Source organism: Danio aesculapii, chromosome 13 (assembly GCF_903798145.1).
Source record: "Danio aesculapii chromosome 13, fDanAes4.1, whole genome shotgun sequence".
NCBI lineage: Eukaryota > Metazoa > Chordata > Actinopteri > Cypriniformes > Danionidae > Danio > Danio aesculapii.
This window is the reverse complement of record NC_079447.1, coordinates 46,699,871-46,720,615: the sequence shown is the minus strand read 5'-3', so window position 1 is coordinate 46,720,615 and position 20,745 is coordinate 46,699,871. Positions and strand designations below refer to the sequence as shown.

General features: G+C 32.7%; 1 protein-coding gene across 2 annotated transcripts in view; it reads right to left on the bottom strand.

The window, feature by feature from the left end:
• mcph1 (microcephalin 1) overlaps positions 1–20,745 on the bottom strand; it is a 50,444-nt gene that overhangs the window by 24,671 nt on the left and 5,028 nt on the right. The window contains exons 8-13 of one of the 2 annotated variants that reach the window (XM_056471397.1): positions 17,442–17,522; positions 16,450–17,301; positions 13,802–13,899; positions 7,503–7,540; positions 3,788–3,950; positions 3,609–3,686 (exon numbers count right to left, since the gene is read on the bottom strand). In XM_056471397.1, coding sequence (XP_056327372.1) covers positions 3,609–3,686; positions 3,788–3,950; positions 7,503–7,540; positions 13,802–13,899; positions 16,450–17,301; positions 17,442–17,522 — 1,310 coding nt within the window. The remainder of the gene's footprint in view (positions 1–3,608; positions 3,687–3,787; positions 3,951–7,502; positions 7,541–13,801; positions 13,900–16,449; positions 17,302–17,441; positions 17,523–20,745) is intronic. The other variant, XM_056471398.1, reaches the window with a different exon arrangement.

Genomic DNA, 20,745 nt, shown 5'->3' with positions numbered 1-20,745 from the left:
TCGTCATACAGTTTAAATGCACTAATAAAGCTGTTGTTTTCTGTACACACATCATTTAGTGCTTTGGACCTCCATGTAGGCCCTGTTTACAGTACAAAGATGCATTTTTTGGTCAATCCAACCACATGTGGACACACTAAATATAGGTATAAACATCTTAAATGTTTGCAATTGTCCACATTGAACCACTTCTAGTTTTTCTCGTTGGGCTTGAATGCGGTCAGTCATGAACGCTATCTCACAAGCATTCGTAACTTTTTGAATTCTAATTCATATGAAGTCATATAATCTCATTCATACAATTGACTATTGCATTTAGGGGTGGGGTTTAGCATCACGCCTCCTTTTAAAATTGTTCATTTTCGTACAACTGAACTTGTATGAGTTCATACAAATTGGCCATTAAACAAAACATAAAATAGTTGTGTTTCCTGGTGAGATCCTGCCATCAAAGACCGCTCTCTTCCTACTGACCTAATTCCTAAACATTACTGAAGCTTTTAAAGAGTGCTGACCAGATTGACACAACAATGGGCCTATATCTCTGCAAATTGCTGATGTACATAGATAAATGGCTAGACATCCAAAATGTACTGCCATATTTATTATTTTCCTTCACAAAAGTAACCATTTGCAATCTCTTTAGAAAATTTGAACATTTATTTAGTGGAAGGCAGGTTTGTGAATGTATTTCATATATAAAATTATTGATGTGCTGGTAATCATTTTCATTTATGCAAAGCAGTTTATACAGGGATGACATTTTAGTGATCTAAATGAGCATTGAACATATTTGAAATTTCTATTCAGAAAGATACATTATCTAACTTTCATTCAATAATTTTTTTAAAGTTTAAAGTTGCATATTTTCACTTTCATGTACAGTGGCAATCAAGAAGATTCAACCGCAAAGGGAGTAAAACAATCTAAAGTTTATTAAAAATTTTATTTATATTTATTTATTTATTTTTGAAAGACTGTTTTTGAGTTTTATTATATTTGTAACAGTTTAGTGGGATATTACAAGTGATAAGGTCACTATAAAATGAATGTTGCATTAATGCATTATGATACCTTTGAGGATGATGAAGAAAAATGTCCATCCTCAGGAGGAATAAAAAGTTTTTCAAAGCAGTTGAGAAAACTAACTGATTAAATTGCCTCTTATTTTCATTAGTTTTTGCCTAAACATGTCTGTAATATGTGTGTTTTACTGTTTTGTCAATGTTTGCACTATTTATGAAGTCTGTTTTCAGGTATCATTTTAATGCTATATTGAAAATATATATAAATTAAAACTATAATAAAAACTGTTGTGGATTGATAATTACTTTTATGCATGCATGTGTGTGTGTGTTTATATATATATATATATATATATATATATATATATATATATATATATATATATATATATATATATATATATATATATATATATATATATATATACACACACACACACACACACACACACACACACACACAGTCACTTATCCACTGCTACGTGTGTGATATTGCATTTATACAACAGTTCGCCGACATAATCGTGTATATTAAAAAAGAAAACCAAACACAGAGTCTAAAATCCTTTTGTATGAGGAACTACTTTCTTCCGCCATTCATTCACATCTGCAGCTGTAATCCGAACTGCAGAAACCATTGCTAAAGTGTATAAAGTGATGACAAAACAGGTGATTTTGCTGACATTTTAAGTTTATTTTACTAAGAGTGGCCAACACAACATACACATTCCTGATATGCGAGTCCCATTTCACACTCAATACACTACAATTATATGGTAAAAATAGAGCACTATAACATACAAAAGAGATAGATCAATTTGTCACTTACCGGTTTAATGATGATTTGATCAGCTGTAGTTAGAAATTATGCTGTTTCTCAGAAATTATAAATATTTCAAAATAGGCACTGACCTTATAAATAAACTGCATAGTTGCAATCTAAACAACTACATTCACAACTAAAAAGCCTCAAAAGTACATTATGTTGTCCAACAGCTGCAATATTTGTCAAACTGTAAAGTGTTCTCTGCTGGTATGTGGGTGGAGTAATACACAAGGGTGAAGGGTTAAGAGGCTGGACAAGTGCGTTTATTTGCAGAATATTGCACGGCTATCAGCCAATCAGATTCAAGAACCAGACAGAACAGTTGTGTGTGTGTGTGTGTGTGTGTATACATGTATGTGTATATAGCCATCCTTTGATTTTTTTTGTCTTTTTTAAATATTTTCCAATTGATGTTTAACAGAGCAAGAAAATTTTCAGAGTATGTCTGATAATATTTTTTTCTTCTGGGGAAAATCTTATTTGTTTTATTTGGCTAGAGTAAAAACAGTTTTTATTTTTTTATAAACCATTTTAGGTCAAAATTATTAGCCCCTTTAAGATAAAGGATGCAATAAATCTTTGCCCAGCAAACAAGTATCATATACAATATGATATTAAAGTAACATGATGTTTGAACTACAGTATGCTGACTGTCACTCTATAGGAATGTTCATGTGTTGCTGTGTTTACAAAATTTATTTGCTTTAATAATATTCTTTAATGCCATAGATGTTTAGAATGTGCTAAACAATAATTACTTAGTTTAAAACATATATTAATACATACAAAGAATACGGTGTGTGTATATGACAGTACAAAACCATGTTGTTTATTTGCTAAGAGTACTAATGCAATATTATCACTTGTGGAATGCTAAATGTACTTGCTCCTGATGTTTTTTCTACAGTGACCTGAACACTTCTCTCTTTAATGAGTCTCTAGTTTTGCAAATGGCCACAAACAAATTGACATATGACAGTGTCAGCAAAATGTATGGGTTGTAAACAAGAAAATTAAACAGGAACTGTTTTGAGGGGGAGGGAGGGGGGTAGGTACACTTAAGTTTTATGTTTCATGCAATGTTGATATATAATGATTATTGTATTAGTTTGGTATCATGTTAGTGTTTAGTGTGAAAGACACTGAAGATCTTCTATATATTAATTTGCTTCTGTGCTTGTGAGAAAAGTTGTTTGTGATGAGCACTGGTTAATCATATGACCTTCTCATGCACACCTGCTTATGGTTATGTTAGTTCTTTAAAACACTGTATGACTATAGTTTAGTAAAATATTTACCATAATATGTCAAATTTCTTTATGTTCCTGCTGTACATTTTATGGTAAAATTACGGTAACCACAGTTGCCGTTTCTTTTTTTACCGTAAATGTTATTTATTTTTGTACAGCGCATGAATTATGATGCAGCATAACGTTTGGTCTATTGTTCTCCCACCATAAACTACCAGCTCTAGAATTGTTTTAATCTGCAAAGACCACCTTTTCTCACAGTCTTGGCTTCTTCATTTCAATGGGGAGTCAAATGGAGTGAGGTTTAAAAAAGTCTTATACATTTATTCTGCATATACTACAGTTTATATGCATCTTTTCAAAGTCTGAACAAACCATAACATTTTATTAAACCCCATATTGAGACTTTCTATTTGTTGACTGAAGTTTTTAGATAGTAATTTATTTAAAGTAAAATGAAACAAACTTGATAAATACTGTTCTTTAGAAAAAAATGCCTGTACTTACAGGTGCAGCTGGAAAATGTTCAGACAGCTCAAAAGGCTCTTCAGAAACCCATTGCTGGTGCTCTAAACACCACAAGATCTGCGCAGACAAGCAAAAAACAAAACACTTAAGCACACCTCAAGTCTTAGAAAGGTGTTCCTCATAATTTGGAGAACAACAAAGAGTAAAACTAAACTCACCCATTCAAAGGAGAGGATCCAGCAACCACGTGCGATGCCCAACAAGATATTAACAGTCCGCCGTGGGCTGCCGGACACCACATGAGAGGTGCTCTCACACACATCATCCACCACTGTAAAACCACCCAGATTTCTGATCACCTTGAAGACTACCTCCTGTTTTCTAAAAACAAGGCACCAAAAATGATTGCTTGCCCAGTTTATTTTAAAGGATGTGAACCACTAGACATACAGGATTTTAACTGACCCATGATTCGCATGATCACAACTTTATCAAAAAATCCCCATAGTTAGAATTGTCAACAAAAATGATTTTGGCTTCAAACAGTGAGCATTAAATGGTATCTTTGAACTTATTCGAAGGAGATACACTGATGTCCTTCTAAGACCTTAATGAAAAATTTGGAATCCTAAGACATTTTGTTTTTACATACTTACAAATTCGCATCTATATTAATGCCAAGCATCAAAAATGATCAATCCTATGACAAATTACATTACATTGTTTTATAGCAAATTGGCCAATGACTCTAAAGAAACATCAGAATCCAAGAAAGATTCTTGGTGTACAGATTTGCAATTTAACAGATTTAGAATGAAGCCAAATATGTGTTAAAGCCCAGAACTTGTCAAATAATACTAGATTTAAAATGATCCATTATAACTGGTCAATGCGTACTTATATCAGACCTGAAAAACTAAACAAGTTTAACCAAAACACCCCAGATATAGGTTTCAAATGCCAAAAACACAAATGAAGGTGGTTAAGATTTTCTGGCAAATGTAATCACATTAATCTCAATTATTTTAAAACCAATTCCAGTTACACCTGAAATAAGTGCTTTGGTTTTATTTCCTGCAAGTTTGTCATTACCAATTTATCAAACTAAAATGATTGACGTGTCTTGTTATTGAAAGGCGTTTGATAGCACTCTATTGGAAGAACATAGAAAGTCCATCCATTGACCACTGGCTGAAAGATTTGACATTACATTGCACTGGAAAGAATGGGGTCACCAATCTCGGTCCTGGAGGGCCGGTGTCCCTGCGGGGTTTAGCTCCAACTTGCCTCAACACACCTGCCTGGATGTTTCAAGTATACCTAGTCAGTCTTTGATTAGCTTGTTCAGGTGTGTTTGATTAGGGTTGGAGCTAAAATCTGCAGGACACTGGCCCTCCAGGAACAAGTTTGGTGACCCCTGACCTAGAGTATAAAGGATAAATTAAAGTAAAGTACCCTAAAATTTGGGATCGGTTAAGTTTTGGAAGAAAACCATACAATGGCACTAGCAAAGCCTCTCACACTACTAGTTAATTGATTGATATGTGTATATTTCTACGTGGAATACAGTATATGTTTTTCTTTGCCTTAGCCCATGTATATCAATACATTTACCTGTTCAACTGAATTTGGATGCTTTGGGGGAGGGAGGGGGGAGAGTTAAAATGTAAAAAAAGTGTAATTTCATGTTAAATTTCAAGTTTTATTTTCTACAATAGTTATTATTTTTTTAATTGGCAACAAATATCACTTTTACTCCATTCGTGTGTGGGCAGAAATCAAGAATTAAGGTGCAAGGAGTGAAAAAAAGTCAATAATACTGACTTTTAAATGTACTAACTTTACTTTCACTTACTTTTTTTTTTAGATTACTCTGATTACGACCCCATCATTCGTCTTTTCTATTCTTTTTTTTTTTTTAACGGCAGACTGCCTATTTTTGACTTTGATACAATAAACTCTGTTAACCCGCCTTTTTGTCTAGCATTCTGTCTATAGCACATCAGCCTTTCGATTTAATTTTTTTTCCATTGGATGACCCCTGGTGTGTTTACCTTAGATTAACAATAATGCCAGATGCAGTGGATTGATTTTATGGCATCACGTTAAACTTTCTGGCACCTTCATGGCATTCATGTATAGGCTACATAAATTAAAAAAAATAAAAATCTATACCGGCAATGCCTACAGATGGTCTCAGAGTGGGGGCCTCCAAAATTACACTGAAGACTTGGCTCTACTGCTGTGTGCCGTTGAGTGCAAGGTATGTATATTTAAGTGTTGGGGGAAGTTACTTTTGAAAGTAATGCATTACAATATTGAGTTCCTCCCCAAAAGAGTAACTAGTTGGATTACTTAGTTACTTTTTAATGCATTAAGTTACTTTTGAGTCACTTTTACGTTACTTTTTCTGACCTGTCTGAGGCTTGATCACTTCTAGAAGTTGCAGTTTTTTTTTTCTTTTTTAAAAAGAGGAGCTTTGCATTTAACAACAGAGTATAACCTATATTTACCGTAAAAAAAACACATTAAAAATATAACATAATATAATGTTATCTTCAGAGAACTTCCTGACCCCAGCTTTACATGCCGTACATACAGATTAATAAAAGTTTAAAGCAATGTGTTTGCTACTTTTGTACTTTTTATCTTGTTAGTGAAGTAGAATCACTCCCCATTCAGATAATCATCTTTTCCTTTTCTTCCATGTGTTTATAATGATAAGAATATTTCCAACGCAGAAATGAAAGGCTCTGCCGTCTTCATTTCTCTCTGTTCCTGCATTCTCTCATTACGTGCAGGATTTAATTTGACTACGTTCATTGTAATTCAGCAATTTATTTATTTTTAAACAAATTATTAAACTAAAATGTAACTCACATATTTAAATAAAGTAACTCAAATATTATTACTTACTTTTTAAAATGCGTTACTTTACTCATTAATTAGGAAAGTAATACTACATAACTTGCATTACATTAAGTAAAATTGAGTTACTTTTAAAAAATTTTTGAAAGTAATATGTTACTTTACTCGTCACTAAAAATGCAACATTATTACGTAACTCGAGTTACTTGTAATGCATTGCCCCAACATTGTTTATAACCACCTCAAAAGATAGTGGCATTGTCATTTTGGGGGTCGCTGGCTGAAAAGTTTGGGAACCCCGAGTTTAAAGAATATCTATAAGCTAGTGTGCACCATAACAGTGACAACATTTGCATTCAGAAGATATAAACAGCAAAAGATTGCACTTTTTTACTTCCGCCTATGAATTAACAATTTTTGACTCATCTCATACTTCAGTTACTCATCAAATATTCTGACCAACCATACACTCTCTAGTATCAGACATGCCCCGCCCCTTTCCTATTTGCTTTTCATTTGATGCGCTTTATCTAAACCACTCTCATAGAGTGGAGGAATTGTGAGGTCACCTTGTAGGCCAGTCGGCAGCTAGCATAAAACTGGTTCCCTCGATAAAATCCCCATAGGATTTTCCCATAGACTTTTTGAAGACTGTAAACCAGGGGTCACCAATCTCAGTCCTGGAGGGCCGGTGTCCCTCCAGGCTTTAGCTCCAACTTGCCTCAACACACCTGCCTGGGTGTTTCAAGTATACCTAGTAAGACCTTGATTAGCTTTTTCAGGTGTGTTTGATTAGGGTTGAAGCTAAAATCTGCAGGACACCGGCCCTCCAGGAACAAGTTTGGTGACCCCTGCTGTAAATAATAATAATAATAATAATAATAATAATAATAAGCTCTGTTTCAAAGCACATCACGGAACCTTTCATGTTCTATTAACGAAGAAATGCAGTTTATTAGCCAATGGCACTAAACAGCTGCCAAACACAAAACTAAGTTTATGCAGTTTTTATTGCTTGTAGAACATTTTTTATGATATTCAAATATAAAAATCCCAAATACTCACTCAGTAGGCATGCTTGTCATTACCAAGGTTCTGCTTTTCTGCAAAGTCATAAGAGAGAAAGAGAGAGAAAAATAAACAAAAACTTACAAACACTGCAACAATACACTGAAAAAAAATGACTTTTTTAAACAATTTATATGGGCTGAATTCAAACAAACAAAATCTAGTAATGTTCACAATTTTTTTAATTCAGCCCAAATAATTTGTTTGCAACCACTTACCTAAAAAAAACATAGTAAATCCAATTAATCATTTCCTGATGCTGAGCTTTACACTCATGGAACAAAAAAAAAATCAAAAAGAAGTTGCAAAAAGTTTAGATGGTTGCAAAACTCTAAAAAAAAATAAATAATAAATAAATAAATAAATAAATAAATAAATAAATAAATATAAATATATATATTAAATATATATATATATATATATATATATATATATTTTTTTTTTTATTTATTTATTTATATATATATATATATATATATATATATATATAAATAAATATATATTTATTTATATATATATATATATATATATATATATATATATATATATATTTATTTATATATATATATATATATATATATATATATATATATATATATATATATATATATATATATATATATATAAATAAATAAATAAATATATATATATATATATATATATATATATATATATAAAAAAAAAATATATATATATATATATATATATATATATATATATATATATATATATATAAATAAATAAATATATATATATATATAAAATAAATAAATAAAAAAAAAATATATATATATATATATATATATATATATATATATATATATATATATATATATATATATATATATATATATATATAAAGTCACAGAATTTAATTATTTAGGTATCACTCGAGTCAGTTAGTTTTCTCAACTGCCCCAGAGTCAACCTCAGTTAAAAAAAATAAAATAATAATAATAATATTTATACATATTAATGATTTCACGACTTATGATGCCTCTAGTATATATTTTTTGTATTGTACAAAAAGCTGGTCCCAAGCATGTAAAGCACCTTTAACACCCCTGGAATCATTATACAAGAGAGGACTTGAAATCCATGATTTAAAAAAAACCTTGACTGTACCATCACTGTAATATCTTCAAAAAAACAACAAAAGGTTTTTGAGTTGATGATATGATTAAATACTCCAACATTTGTTTTGTTTTTTAAAATTTACAATCATTCTGCTCCTTTGTTAAGAAAATGTTTAACTTTCACATCAGAGAAAATATCTCGAATGACATGTTCCATGGTAAGAGGGGAATGTATTGACCCTAAAACCTCATTTGGCCAATCCTTTTTTTCGTATAGAGCCACAAGTCTATGGAATACTCTTCCAACAGAATTAATCACATGCACAAACAACAAGATGTTTTCACGCCTGACCAGGAAGTGTTGTTTTGTCAAATCAAATTTGTACACAGAGATTTATTCTTTTTTTTCTTTGATTGTTTTAAGATTTAGCTGTCCAGGGGCTGCAAGTGAAATGAATAGCAATCTTGGCAAAACCTGGCACAACGAATCTTCCTTTTCAAGGTTAATGTAATTTTGTGCATGTCCCTTTCAAATAAATTCAAATGTTTAGTTTATTTAGTATTATTAATTTATTATTTGCAGCTCATTTCAATTTTACTCGTACACTTCTGATGGTATTCCTCTAAACTTATTTATCAGTCACATGTACACATGAACTCCTGTATCATTAACCAGTAAACACATGCCGGATATCTGCATGTTTGGTGAACAAAGAGGAAGTGAAAGCCCAAGGCCATGTGTGAGGGAAGCTTTTGAGAGCCGTATAAGCAGAAAACAGCATGACAGGGTTTCATCGGTCCCCTGTACCCCTGTCGCAGTACAACTGCTCTGTGGCACAAACACATGAATGGCCTTCCTCTCCTTTCCTACAGGAAGTTGGGGTTTACATTCATCAGTGAACAGGGCAGCTAAAACAGGTTTGTACATAACATGTTTACCAAGAATCTGCTTTCTGACAGCACTTGTGGCCAGGTGCGGGAAGTTATTGTGGTCAGCGAAAGTTTAGTGAGATGTGGCATCCGATAAATTCTTTGAACAAAGAGAACATTGCAATGGCATGAGTATTACTTCTTATTCCTGAGCTGGGACTGCTCTCCTCTCAAGAAATATAGCACGTGTGCTATGTCCCAATTTGCATGCTTGCAGTACCTGACAAAAGTCTTGTCGTTGATCTCAGTTGTAAGATCAACAAATAATAACTTGACTCCTAGTTGATCGTTTGGAAAAGCTAGATTTTTCAGATGAATTACATGTTGAACTGCATCCCAATCATTACAAATACTGCAGAAGACCTCTTGGAACCCACATGGACCCAAGATTCTTACAGAAATTAGTCAAGTCTGCAGATCTCTCGCATGCCCCCATACTGAATGTAACCCCAAACCATTTTTTTTTCCTTCACCAAACTTGACTGATTTCTCATGACCATAAACAGGCTGCCAGCATGAAATCGAAATTAATTACTTTATTATTAAAAAAATTCATTTAATTACTAAATTATTAAATTATAATTATTATTAATAATTATTTAATTATTACTTTAATTACTATTTAATTATTTTTAATTACTTTATTATTAAACTTTATTATTACTTTATTATTTTTATTTATTGTACTTTATTATTACTTTATTATTTTAGTTAATTACTGAACATGTCATCGTTTGAGAACAGTGCTTTTTTTGTTTTCCAATAAATCTTGTGCTTTATGAAGACTTTAACACCCTCCAATGAATACACAAAGTCTGCCTCTGCAAGGACTCCAGATACAAAATGTAAAATGGAATTGCTTCAAATTTTAAAAAGGTAAAGCAAGCGCACATAGTATCTGTAAACACTACAATTTGTATTAGATTTCAGTTGTTCTTTCTGATGCCCACCCCTAAGGACCATTGTGGTTTTGTTTCAGAAAATGTGCATTGATTGTGAAGCTTATACAAATAAATGTGAATTAAACTGCCATTTAAACGAGCCATTGAATTTTTGGTTACTGTACCATGTTGTTTTTTAAAGTTTCACATTGGGCACATTCTATATATCCATATATGAGTGTCTGTATATGTATAAATATGTGCATATCTGATGTTCACTAAACCATTAAGAAAATAAGTATATTGTTTATAAAATAAAGTATTCATTACTGTAATTGATTGGGCAATTACAATGAATGCAGTTGGAGGTGCTATCTATTTTATTTTTTATGTTTTAAACAGTGGGAGAAATAAGTATTGAACACGTCACCATTTTTCTCAGAAAACATATTTCTAAAGGTGCTGTTGACTTGAAATTTTCACTGAATGTTGTTGATAATTTAAAAAAAATCATATTTGTAATGCTGTATTCACACCAGATGCGGATAAAGCGTCAAGCTTAAACATGTTAAGTCAATGCAAAGGCGTGAATAGATATCCTGCGACACGATTCGTGGGAATGAAGCGGCGCGAGTTGCGTATTTTGCGCGATTGACATCCTTAACGCGTGAATCACTCAGGTTGAAAAAATCTGAACTTCAGTGGACATTCGCGCCGCATTAACCAATCAGGAGCTTTCTCTTGTTAGAGCGTGCTTATGACAAACAGTTGATCAAGCCTCCATCATCCAGGTTAAGTCATTTGGAGGGGTTTATGAACTCACAGAGCTGGGTGCACCTCTGAAAGCATGTAGTGGACTCAGACACGGCTCCAAACATATCGACGCTGTTTTTCAGTCTTCCTAAAGCACATAAACAGTGATTTTTCTCAATAAAATCCATGTTAGCCATTTAGCAATGAATCTACAGTCACCAGGCATACAGAAGCCCTGCCCATGACACGATTCCGCATCTACTGCTCAGTGAATTTGACACACGAATGAAGTGGATTTGACGCGCGCAGCGAGTAAGCTCAATGTTCACGCGTCCATTTTCGCGCGAATAGTGCACCTGGTGCACACAGCATAAAGAAAACATATCTAAAATGAAATGACGCAGGGAAAAAGTATTGAACACATGAAGGTAGGTGTAGAAAGGTGGTGAAAGAGCAGACAGCAGCTGAAATCTCGCAGCAGTTATTCAGCAACCCTCTGCCCTTCATCATTGTAGATAAATATTAGCTGCTTCAGTCCAACATCTACATCATCAGGATGAAGATGAACCCAGGGTGGACATTTCAGCAGGAAAATGACCCGAAACACAGCCAAGGAAACTCTCAAATGCTTTCAGAGAAAGAAAAAAATAAAATAAAATTCAAGCTGTAGAATGGTCCAGCCAATCACCGGACTCCAATCCAATAGAAAAGACAAAAAAAATCTGATTAGAATAGATGAGAACCACAGAACCATTAAGATTTTTACACTGTTGAGGTCTGTGAGAGAAAAAAATTAAATAAAAATCACCCCTGAGCAATGCATGTTACTTCATTTTCCATATGCTAGGCGTCTTTAAGCTGCCATCACCAAAAAAAGGTTTTTATATAAAGTATTAAATACATTTCAGTAGTTCTGCACTTTATCCCTGCATCATACCATTGTTATTACACATAACTACCAAACCAAAATTTGGCTCAATTCCATTTTAACAGCTCCTTTAGAAATATTATTAATATATTACAAAAATTGATGTCTTCAATACTTATTTCCTCCCACTGTATATGAATATAAATGCATAATAGTTAAAGGTGCCATATAATGCAATGACACAATATATTAAATGTCTCTCGAATATCTACAAAAGTAGGTATGTGACTTAGGTAAGTACAAAAATTCTCTAAAAACCCTAAAATAGAAAAAGTTGGAAGGGTTGTACAGTAAATGAGCTCTGCTTCAATGTCAGCTCATGTCAGTGACTGCCTTCAGTCACAGAGATATGCACAATTCCTTTACTGCACTAGAATAAATCAATAAAGCCTCTTGCTTTTCTTTGTGGCAGGAAGAATTGTTTTTTTTCTCTCAGGCAGAAAAAAAAAATCTACCAGGTGTATGCCATAGAAAACACACAGGAAGGCAACAAAGAGACTACAGCAGCTGCACTAAAACGTGAAGTCTGCAAAAGCAATTCTATAGTGCCATATACAGTATGGTCCACAAATTAAATTTACATCACAAAGCCCTTACAACTTACTCAAGAGACGGCCAGTTGAAGAGCGTGAAAGGAATATAATGGAGCTAACCAATACAACAGGAGCAAAAATAATAGCACTACACAAAATATAAAACGTGGTATAAATTCTAGACATTCCAGAACTTGGAAACAACATAAAAATATAATAAATTCACTGATTTTAGTGTCTGGAACAGACCATTTTAGACACTGACTTTTCCCTGTCTGTCATGGAGTAAAATGCAGAATATTTAGGACTCATCCACCTTATTTTTCACGTAAGAGCAGCATGGCCATGGTAGCCTCTGGTCTCATCCACTTCCATTTACTTACTGTTATGCTGTAAACTGTAATGATACCATTTAATTTTAATGTACTCTGATAAATGTGCTGGTTTGAACCACAAGTTTGATAGTCATTCCTAGCCATTTAAACGAACACAAATCACAGTAAAGATCTTAGTTTCACAATGCAAAACAAGGTAAATAATGAACAGGATAAACAGGCAGCTGTTTGTGTTGACAACGGAGTGGACACATAACAGTGTTGTATTTTAACAGGTACGGATGACAGATTTTAATTCATTTTTTGAATTAACTGATTGCTGGGTGACGAGCAGTAAGGGAATTAAAAGGCATTAAAAAATTGACAAACCATAATAAGCAAATCAAGTAAAACAAAAAAAACTGAGTATTAAAATCCTATTTTGATAAATGGAAATTAAACAAAACTCCCTGAAATACCATGACTTAAATATACAATTCACTGACCTAAATATATTGGAATGATAATCTAGAATTTGCATGTTGACCTGTATGAACCCTGATATTTTGAATAATGTAAGAAATGTGTAGCCAGTGACTTTCATGGTATTTTTCCCCTCCTATGCATGTCAGTAACTACCGCTTTCCAGAATACCTTTGTGTTTAACAGACAAAGAAAAAAAATCACCACAAAGCTTTGAAACTATCAAGGGTGAGAACAAACTTTTAAGTGAAATATCCCTTTAATTGAGTAATTTCTCCAAAAACATTCACACAGATTAACTTAATTCTCACATAAATGTCTTGTTTCAAAGCATTTCATGCCACACAATTTCAATACAATCTACTGAACATGGAGAAAAAAAAACTCCAGCATTTTACCTTCAAGCATTTGTCCTTTTTCATATTCTCCACTTTGCTACACATTTCAGAACTTCTCTCAATCCCATCTGTCGTGCTTTTATTTTCTTTCCCTACAACTGAAATAATGCAAACAAAGTTAACTTGAGCAGCAGGTGCACAGCTACACAGCTGAGCAGTAGATTAGAGCACATCTTTAACATTTGGTCAACCGTGAAACACTTTTAAAAGCATGCTTTATTGTCAATGTGTTTCTCAACTAATACAAAGGATGTTCCTTATTTTTAAATACAAAAAATTAAATCCATTTATTGTGCCCTACAGCAGGAACATAGATTAGATACAACATGGGTGCTAATTTACATATTCACATCTGTAAAAAGTGCTGTAAAATTTAATACGGGCAATTTTGGATGCCATGTGATACTATAAAAATTACAAGTTCGCTGTCAATTAATAATTACAATTGTACTGTAAAACTACAACACAATTGTAATTGTTAATTTACAGTGTGCATGTAAATTTTGCCAGTAACATTAAAAATTGGCAGTGATATTGTAAATTGTTCTAGTAACGCTGTAAAATTTATAAGCGCACTAAATTAATACTTATTCATACTACAGCACAATTGTAATTGCGTTAATAATTTTAGCTAGTAATGCTGTAAAATTAACAATACTGTAAAGTTCACAAGCACACTGCTAATAATTACAATTGTGCTGTAAAACTACAGCACAATAGTAACTATTAATTTACAGTGCACTTATAAACTTGGCAGAAATACTGTAAAAATTGCCAGTAGTACTGTAAAATTTACAAGCGCACTATAAATTAATAAATACAGTTGTGCTGTAAAACTAGACTACAACTGTTAATCCTGATCTACAGTGTGCTAGTAAATTTTGCTAGTTATACTGTAAATATTGCCAGTAATACTGTAAAATTCACAAGCGCACGCACTGTAAATAATCATTACAATTGTGTTGCAGTTTTACAGCTCAATTGTAATTATTAATGTACAGTGCGCTTGTGAATTTGGCCAGTAGTTCTGTAAAACTGCCAGTAGTACAGTAAAATTTACAAGCGTACTAAATTAACAAATACAATTGTGCTGTCATACTATAGCACAATTGTAAATGCGATTGTAAATTTAGCCAGTAATACTGCAGTACAATTTACAAGCACACTGTACATTAGTCATTACAATTATGCTGTAAAACTACAACACAACTGTAATAGTTAATTTACAGTGCACTTGTAAATTGCCAGTAATACTGTAAAAATTGCCAGAAATAGGGTAAATATACCACACACTAAATAATTACAATTGCATGGTAGTTCCACAACACAATTGTAATTATTACAGCGCCCTTGTAAATTTTGATAGCAATACTGTAAAAATTACCAGTAATACTGTAAAAATGCCAGTTATACTGTAAAAAATGTCTGTCATACTGTAAAATCTACAAGTGCACTAAATTAATTACCATTATGCTGTAAAACTATAGCATGACTGCAATTAATTTGCAGTGTGCTTGTAAATTTTGCCAGTAATGCTGTAAAATTGCCAGTAATATTGTAAAATTGACAAGTAAATTTTGCCAGTAATACTGTAAAAAATTATCAGTATTACTGAATTAATTTACAGTGCTCTTGTAAATTTTAATTAGAATTGTGCTGTCATTCTACAGTACAATTGTAATTGCTAATTTACAGTGTGCTTGTAAATTGTCAGTAACTGTAAAATTGCCAATAATACTGTAAACTTACAAGCACATTGTTAATTAATAATTACAATTGTGCAGTAACCCTAGAGCACAATAGTAATTGTTAATTTACAGTGTACTTGTAAGTTATGCCAGTTATACTGTAAAATTTATAAGTGCACTATAAATTGGTAATTACTATTGTGCAGTCATACTACAGCACAATTGTAACTGCGATTGTAAATTTTGCTAGCAATACAGTAAAAATAACCATTTGTATTGTAAAATTTACAAGTGCACCATAAACTAATAATTACAATTGTGTGGTGCTTTTACAGCACACTTGTAGTTATTAATTTATGGTGCACTTGTAAATTTTGGCAGAAAAATTTTGCTTTAAATTGCTAATAATACAGTAAAATTTACAACCAAGTGTTGCCAGCAATACTGTAAAAATTGCCAGTAACACTTTAAAAATTTGCAGTAATAGTGTAAAAATTGTGTGTAATCCTGTAAAATCTACAAGCGGACTGTAAATTAACAATTACAATTGTGCTGTAAAACTATAGCACAGTTGTAATTGTTAATTTTTTCAGTATTACTGGCAGTTTTTACAGCATTTTTTACAGTGTGTGTACGGTCAAGCCCTTCCATGAACACATAATCTGTTGTACAAAATCAATTCGGCTCAAAACAAACAAACAAAAATGAATACTTTTTAAATCCATCAGTCTCTTCAATACCACATTTGGTGTCACATTTTGAAGTTACTTTGGTACTTGCTGCTTCGTGTCAAGCATTGAAGATGACCCGACACCATTTTCCTTTAGCAGTATTACGTTTAACTGAGGTTTCATGCTTTTTTGCCAGCGAGAACATTGGTGCTCAGTCTGCACCCAGATCTTGTCCTTTGTTTCTTTGGCGATGGCTCAAGTTTCATTTCTATAAACCTGGATGACTTACCTACAGCCACACACTCAGATGTTGATTCACGCGTATCAAGAACTGATTCCTCCATTGTATTCACAGAGTCCGATGAGGCAACCGGTAAGTCCTCGATATTAAGTTTTTGCTTTTTATGAGACTTTCTCCTGCCCTTCTTGTTTGAGTCCTCTAGGTCAAAAGTGGGCATTGCGTCTGAAGTCAAATCAAATAAAACCACCCTCCTTTTAGAGGCATTGTTTGCTGGCGAGAAGAAGTCTTCAAACAACTCACCATCCGCAATCTCTCTAGTAGGAAGAGCACAAACCGAGGCTGAATGCAGTCCAGCAGATGTTCGACGTTGACGTTTCTGCATAGGCTTATCAATCATAGATTCATCATTTTGAATGATATGCTCATTTTCTGAAGACGACTTGCTGGAATACAAACATTTGGAGTTGGTCAGCAGTTCTTTGCAGTTATGTACACTTTTTCTGCGAATTGTTTTTGTAAAGCTTTTGGGCGGGAAACTTTTAGGTTTTTCGGAGCTGGCGTATAACTCTGTGGATATTCCAGTGTTTTTAGTTTCAGGTTTGAGATTCGAGCTTTCTTCCCTCTCAGAACACGCTTCATGACTGAAGTTCTTGAGAGTGGTCTGCTTAGATCCTCTGGTTTTGCTCAATAAACCCAGCTCTGATTTTGAAGATAGTGGATTTTCAATGTTCTTCTCAACACTGACACGATTACACGCGTCTGATTCAGGAGGCTTGTGGTTTACTTGCTTTCTTGATATTTTTACAATGGACTTTTTAATGCATTTCAGCTTCTGTCGCTCACCTCTTTTCTTCAAGGCATGACAGTGAGAGACAGAAAAAGGATCCAATGGTTCTTCCTCTGTAAAAGAGAGAACATTTATATTTTCACACTTTTTAATGCCATTTAAAACAGTTGCTAGAATAATTATTATACTAGATTAATTATTCTTTTATTCTACTAATTTTTCTACTACTAAAACAGACTTTAGTTTCCCTAACCTAGCTGCTGCAAGAAAGACAGAGCCGTCGATGCTGGAGGAGATGGATCATGCTCTGAGCCAATGTCCTGCTTCTGTGAGGCTATGGAACAAGACAATTGCATTAGTACAAAACAAAATAAAAGCCAGAAAGAAAGCATTACTTGTAGAGTTTGTACCACTTCCAAAGGTTTTTCCTGCATAGAGAAGTGTAATTCAATGAGTCAAATATCAAGCTGTCTCGGCCTTTTGAGAAAAAAAAAAAAGTTAACAGCTACCTACAGATCACAGCTGATGATCAAGAATGTGTTATTTTGGAGTTTTGATTTATAAATGACATTTTTGAATTACAATTTATGTCTAAAGGCTGTATTATAAATTATATATATATATATACACACACATACATACACATATACATATATATATATATTATATATATATACACACATACATACACATATACATACACATATACATACATACATACATACACATACATTTACATTTAGTCATTTAGCAGACGCTTATCCAAAGCGACTTACAAATAAGGACAAGGAAGCAATTCACACAACTATAAGAGCAACAGTGAATAAGTGCTGTAGACAAGTTTCAGGTGTGCAAAGTCTAAGAAGCAAAGCATTAGTAAAAATTTTATTTTATTTATTTATTTTTTTTAACTGCAAAATGTCAATAGTTCTTAAAAGAAGCTGTATGTAAGTTTTTGACTTTTCTAAAGCATTAAAAATACCATGTGTTTGCAGGTATTAGAAAATAAGAAACATGCTAAGTGAACATCCTTGTTTATCTGAAAAACAATGCTGAAGTCAGATATTCTGCTTTGATAATGGGCCATTTGTGCCGGAACACAGTCTTTGTTTTGGTTCTTTTAACCCACCCAATGCCAGTTTAGCACTCAGTTTAGACTCCGGAATGAGACGCAGATTCAGAGATCCACATGAGGTTAATAATTATCAAATAATACAAATGTCAACATTAGGTGAGCAGGTTACATTATAACTAACTGTACATTGTAACATGTCCCAACAACATGCTACGTGACAAGATTTGCAGTGATAAGCAATTTGGCTGTTTGCACCAGACAAAACACAACAGAAATTTATATAAAAGTCATCCAGAAGCACAGAACAGTGCACTCATTCACGAAATGTTAAGGTTTATAATCTAATTAATACATACTAATCCTCTTTAACAATATTAAATGTAGATGCTGAATCACTGATATGTGTTGGTTTACACTCACAGTTCTAAAGTTCAATTTTAAACAGTTTTTTTTTTTTCAAGATCTGAGGTGAACTACCTGCTGCTGCTTTTAGTAGTATGGCAATAAATGTCATGTAAAATGGCGTTCAAACTCACATTATTAGCATTTAACACTGAATAAAGCACATGAGGTGATCATTGTCACAGTTTTCTGTTGCTCAGCTGCAAGAAATAGAAGCTGTTTCTAATACATCAATTCGAGATGTTGGTTAGAACAAAAACTCCTTTTAATATGTAAAATATTCCCTCTATTGCGTGCCGTTTCTTTTATTTAGAACATGGTTTAAATCAGCCATTAGGCTTGATTGTCAGACTCGCTCCTTGGTTCGCAATCTGGCAACTTGCGCTTGCTTTTGTTTTGATCCAGGAATGCAATACCTAGTTCAACCACTGGCTGTCAAACTTACATAGATCACCTTTAATCGATGCATCATACAAGTGTAATTATGTATATGCCTTCACTGGTCATAGTCATGTAAATTTGGGCAACTTTTGGAGAGCGCAACTCATTGACAGTGGTGTTTAAACAGCAATTCTCTGCCGTGCTCGTTTGGAATGTGGCAGCATTTATGTCAAGCACAAAGTAAACAAGAGGTACTTGAAATCTGATTTGAATGCTCATTCATAATGGTTACAGGTTCTTAAGTCACCCTTTATTTTATTTTTTCCAATTCATGGAGAACTTCACTGAACTGAGCTAAACTGAACTGAACTTAAACACTACAAATTAAAACTACACTGTTCCTATTTACTATGACCTTTTATGTGAAGCTGCTTTGACACAATCTACATTGTATAAGCGTTATACAAATAAAGGTGAATTGAACTGAATTGAATTGAACATTATTTAGTGCATCTGCCACAATATAAAGTCTTCTGCTATATTACATGTCAGATAAAAAAATCTTTGGAATTCAGTAATTTTTTTTTTTTTCCACGGAGGTTAAATGCTATTTGATACCCCATCTTATTACATGACAGAAGTCACTTCATACAGAAGGAAGCAGTAGGCTACAGCACATCAGAAATATTCTAAATGCATTTCTGAAACAGCAGAAATATCCAGAAAGATTTTTAGATGGGACCGATTAGCTGAAAATGCAAAAAAAAAAATAACATGTTTATAAATAAGTTTATTATGAAAACATTTTTAATGAAAACAATGTTTTTTATCAGATCCACTGATAAATGTTATCTTAGGCTATTGTTTAACAAACTGTTGTAGAATAATGTTACTATTGTTTTATTAGAAAAATAATAACTACATATGTACAATTCTAATGTTTACACAATGGCAACCCAGCTGATAATAAATAACCTGCAGCTTGAATGGCTAAATATTTTACTCTGCACTTCAGATTAAATAAAGATTACTAATTGAGTAATTTTTAGCCAAAATATTTAGACTTCCTACTTTTGTTGTTGTTGTTCGTTTGCCCAAAATAGAATCATACAAAGCATCAGAAGGTTTAATTTTTGGGAGATAAGCTGTGAAAATAAATGAAAAAAAAAAAAAAAACAAATATTTGTCGCCACCTGCTGGTGGTTTTACTTTATAATGATAGTATCATTTTATAATACACGCAACAAGTAAAGCACAGAAAGCATGTTTAAATAGAGAGTTCCAATATTCTTTGTTTGTCTTTGTGTGAATATTCGGTTTAATATTGCATCTTTCACATTCAGGTTTATAACGTTTAATAAAACTTTTCCACAAATTAGGCTAATGTTGTATTCACATTTACCATCTTTATCAATATGGCTTGTCCCAGAATCTGAGATTACTGTAAACGAACAGATTAGCAAGTCATGTTGTTTTAATTAGATTTAAATTTTAAAGTCTAAAAAAATAATAAAAAATAAAAATGATTATATAATGCACATAAACCAGGAACAACCCTGATGTACATTATATAATTAGTTTTCTCTCTATGCATTTATAAAAATGTAACATTATTAACCATAAAGTAATTGAAATATCAACTGTGAAATGTATTGTTTGGCATAATCTTTTGTGGTCTACAAAACAAACATAGTTAAAA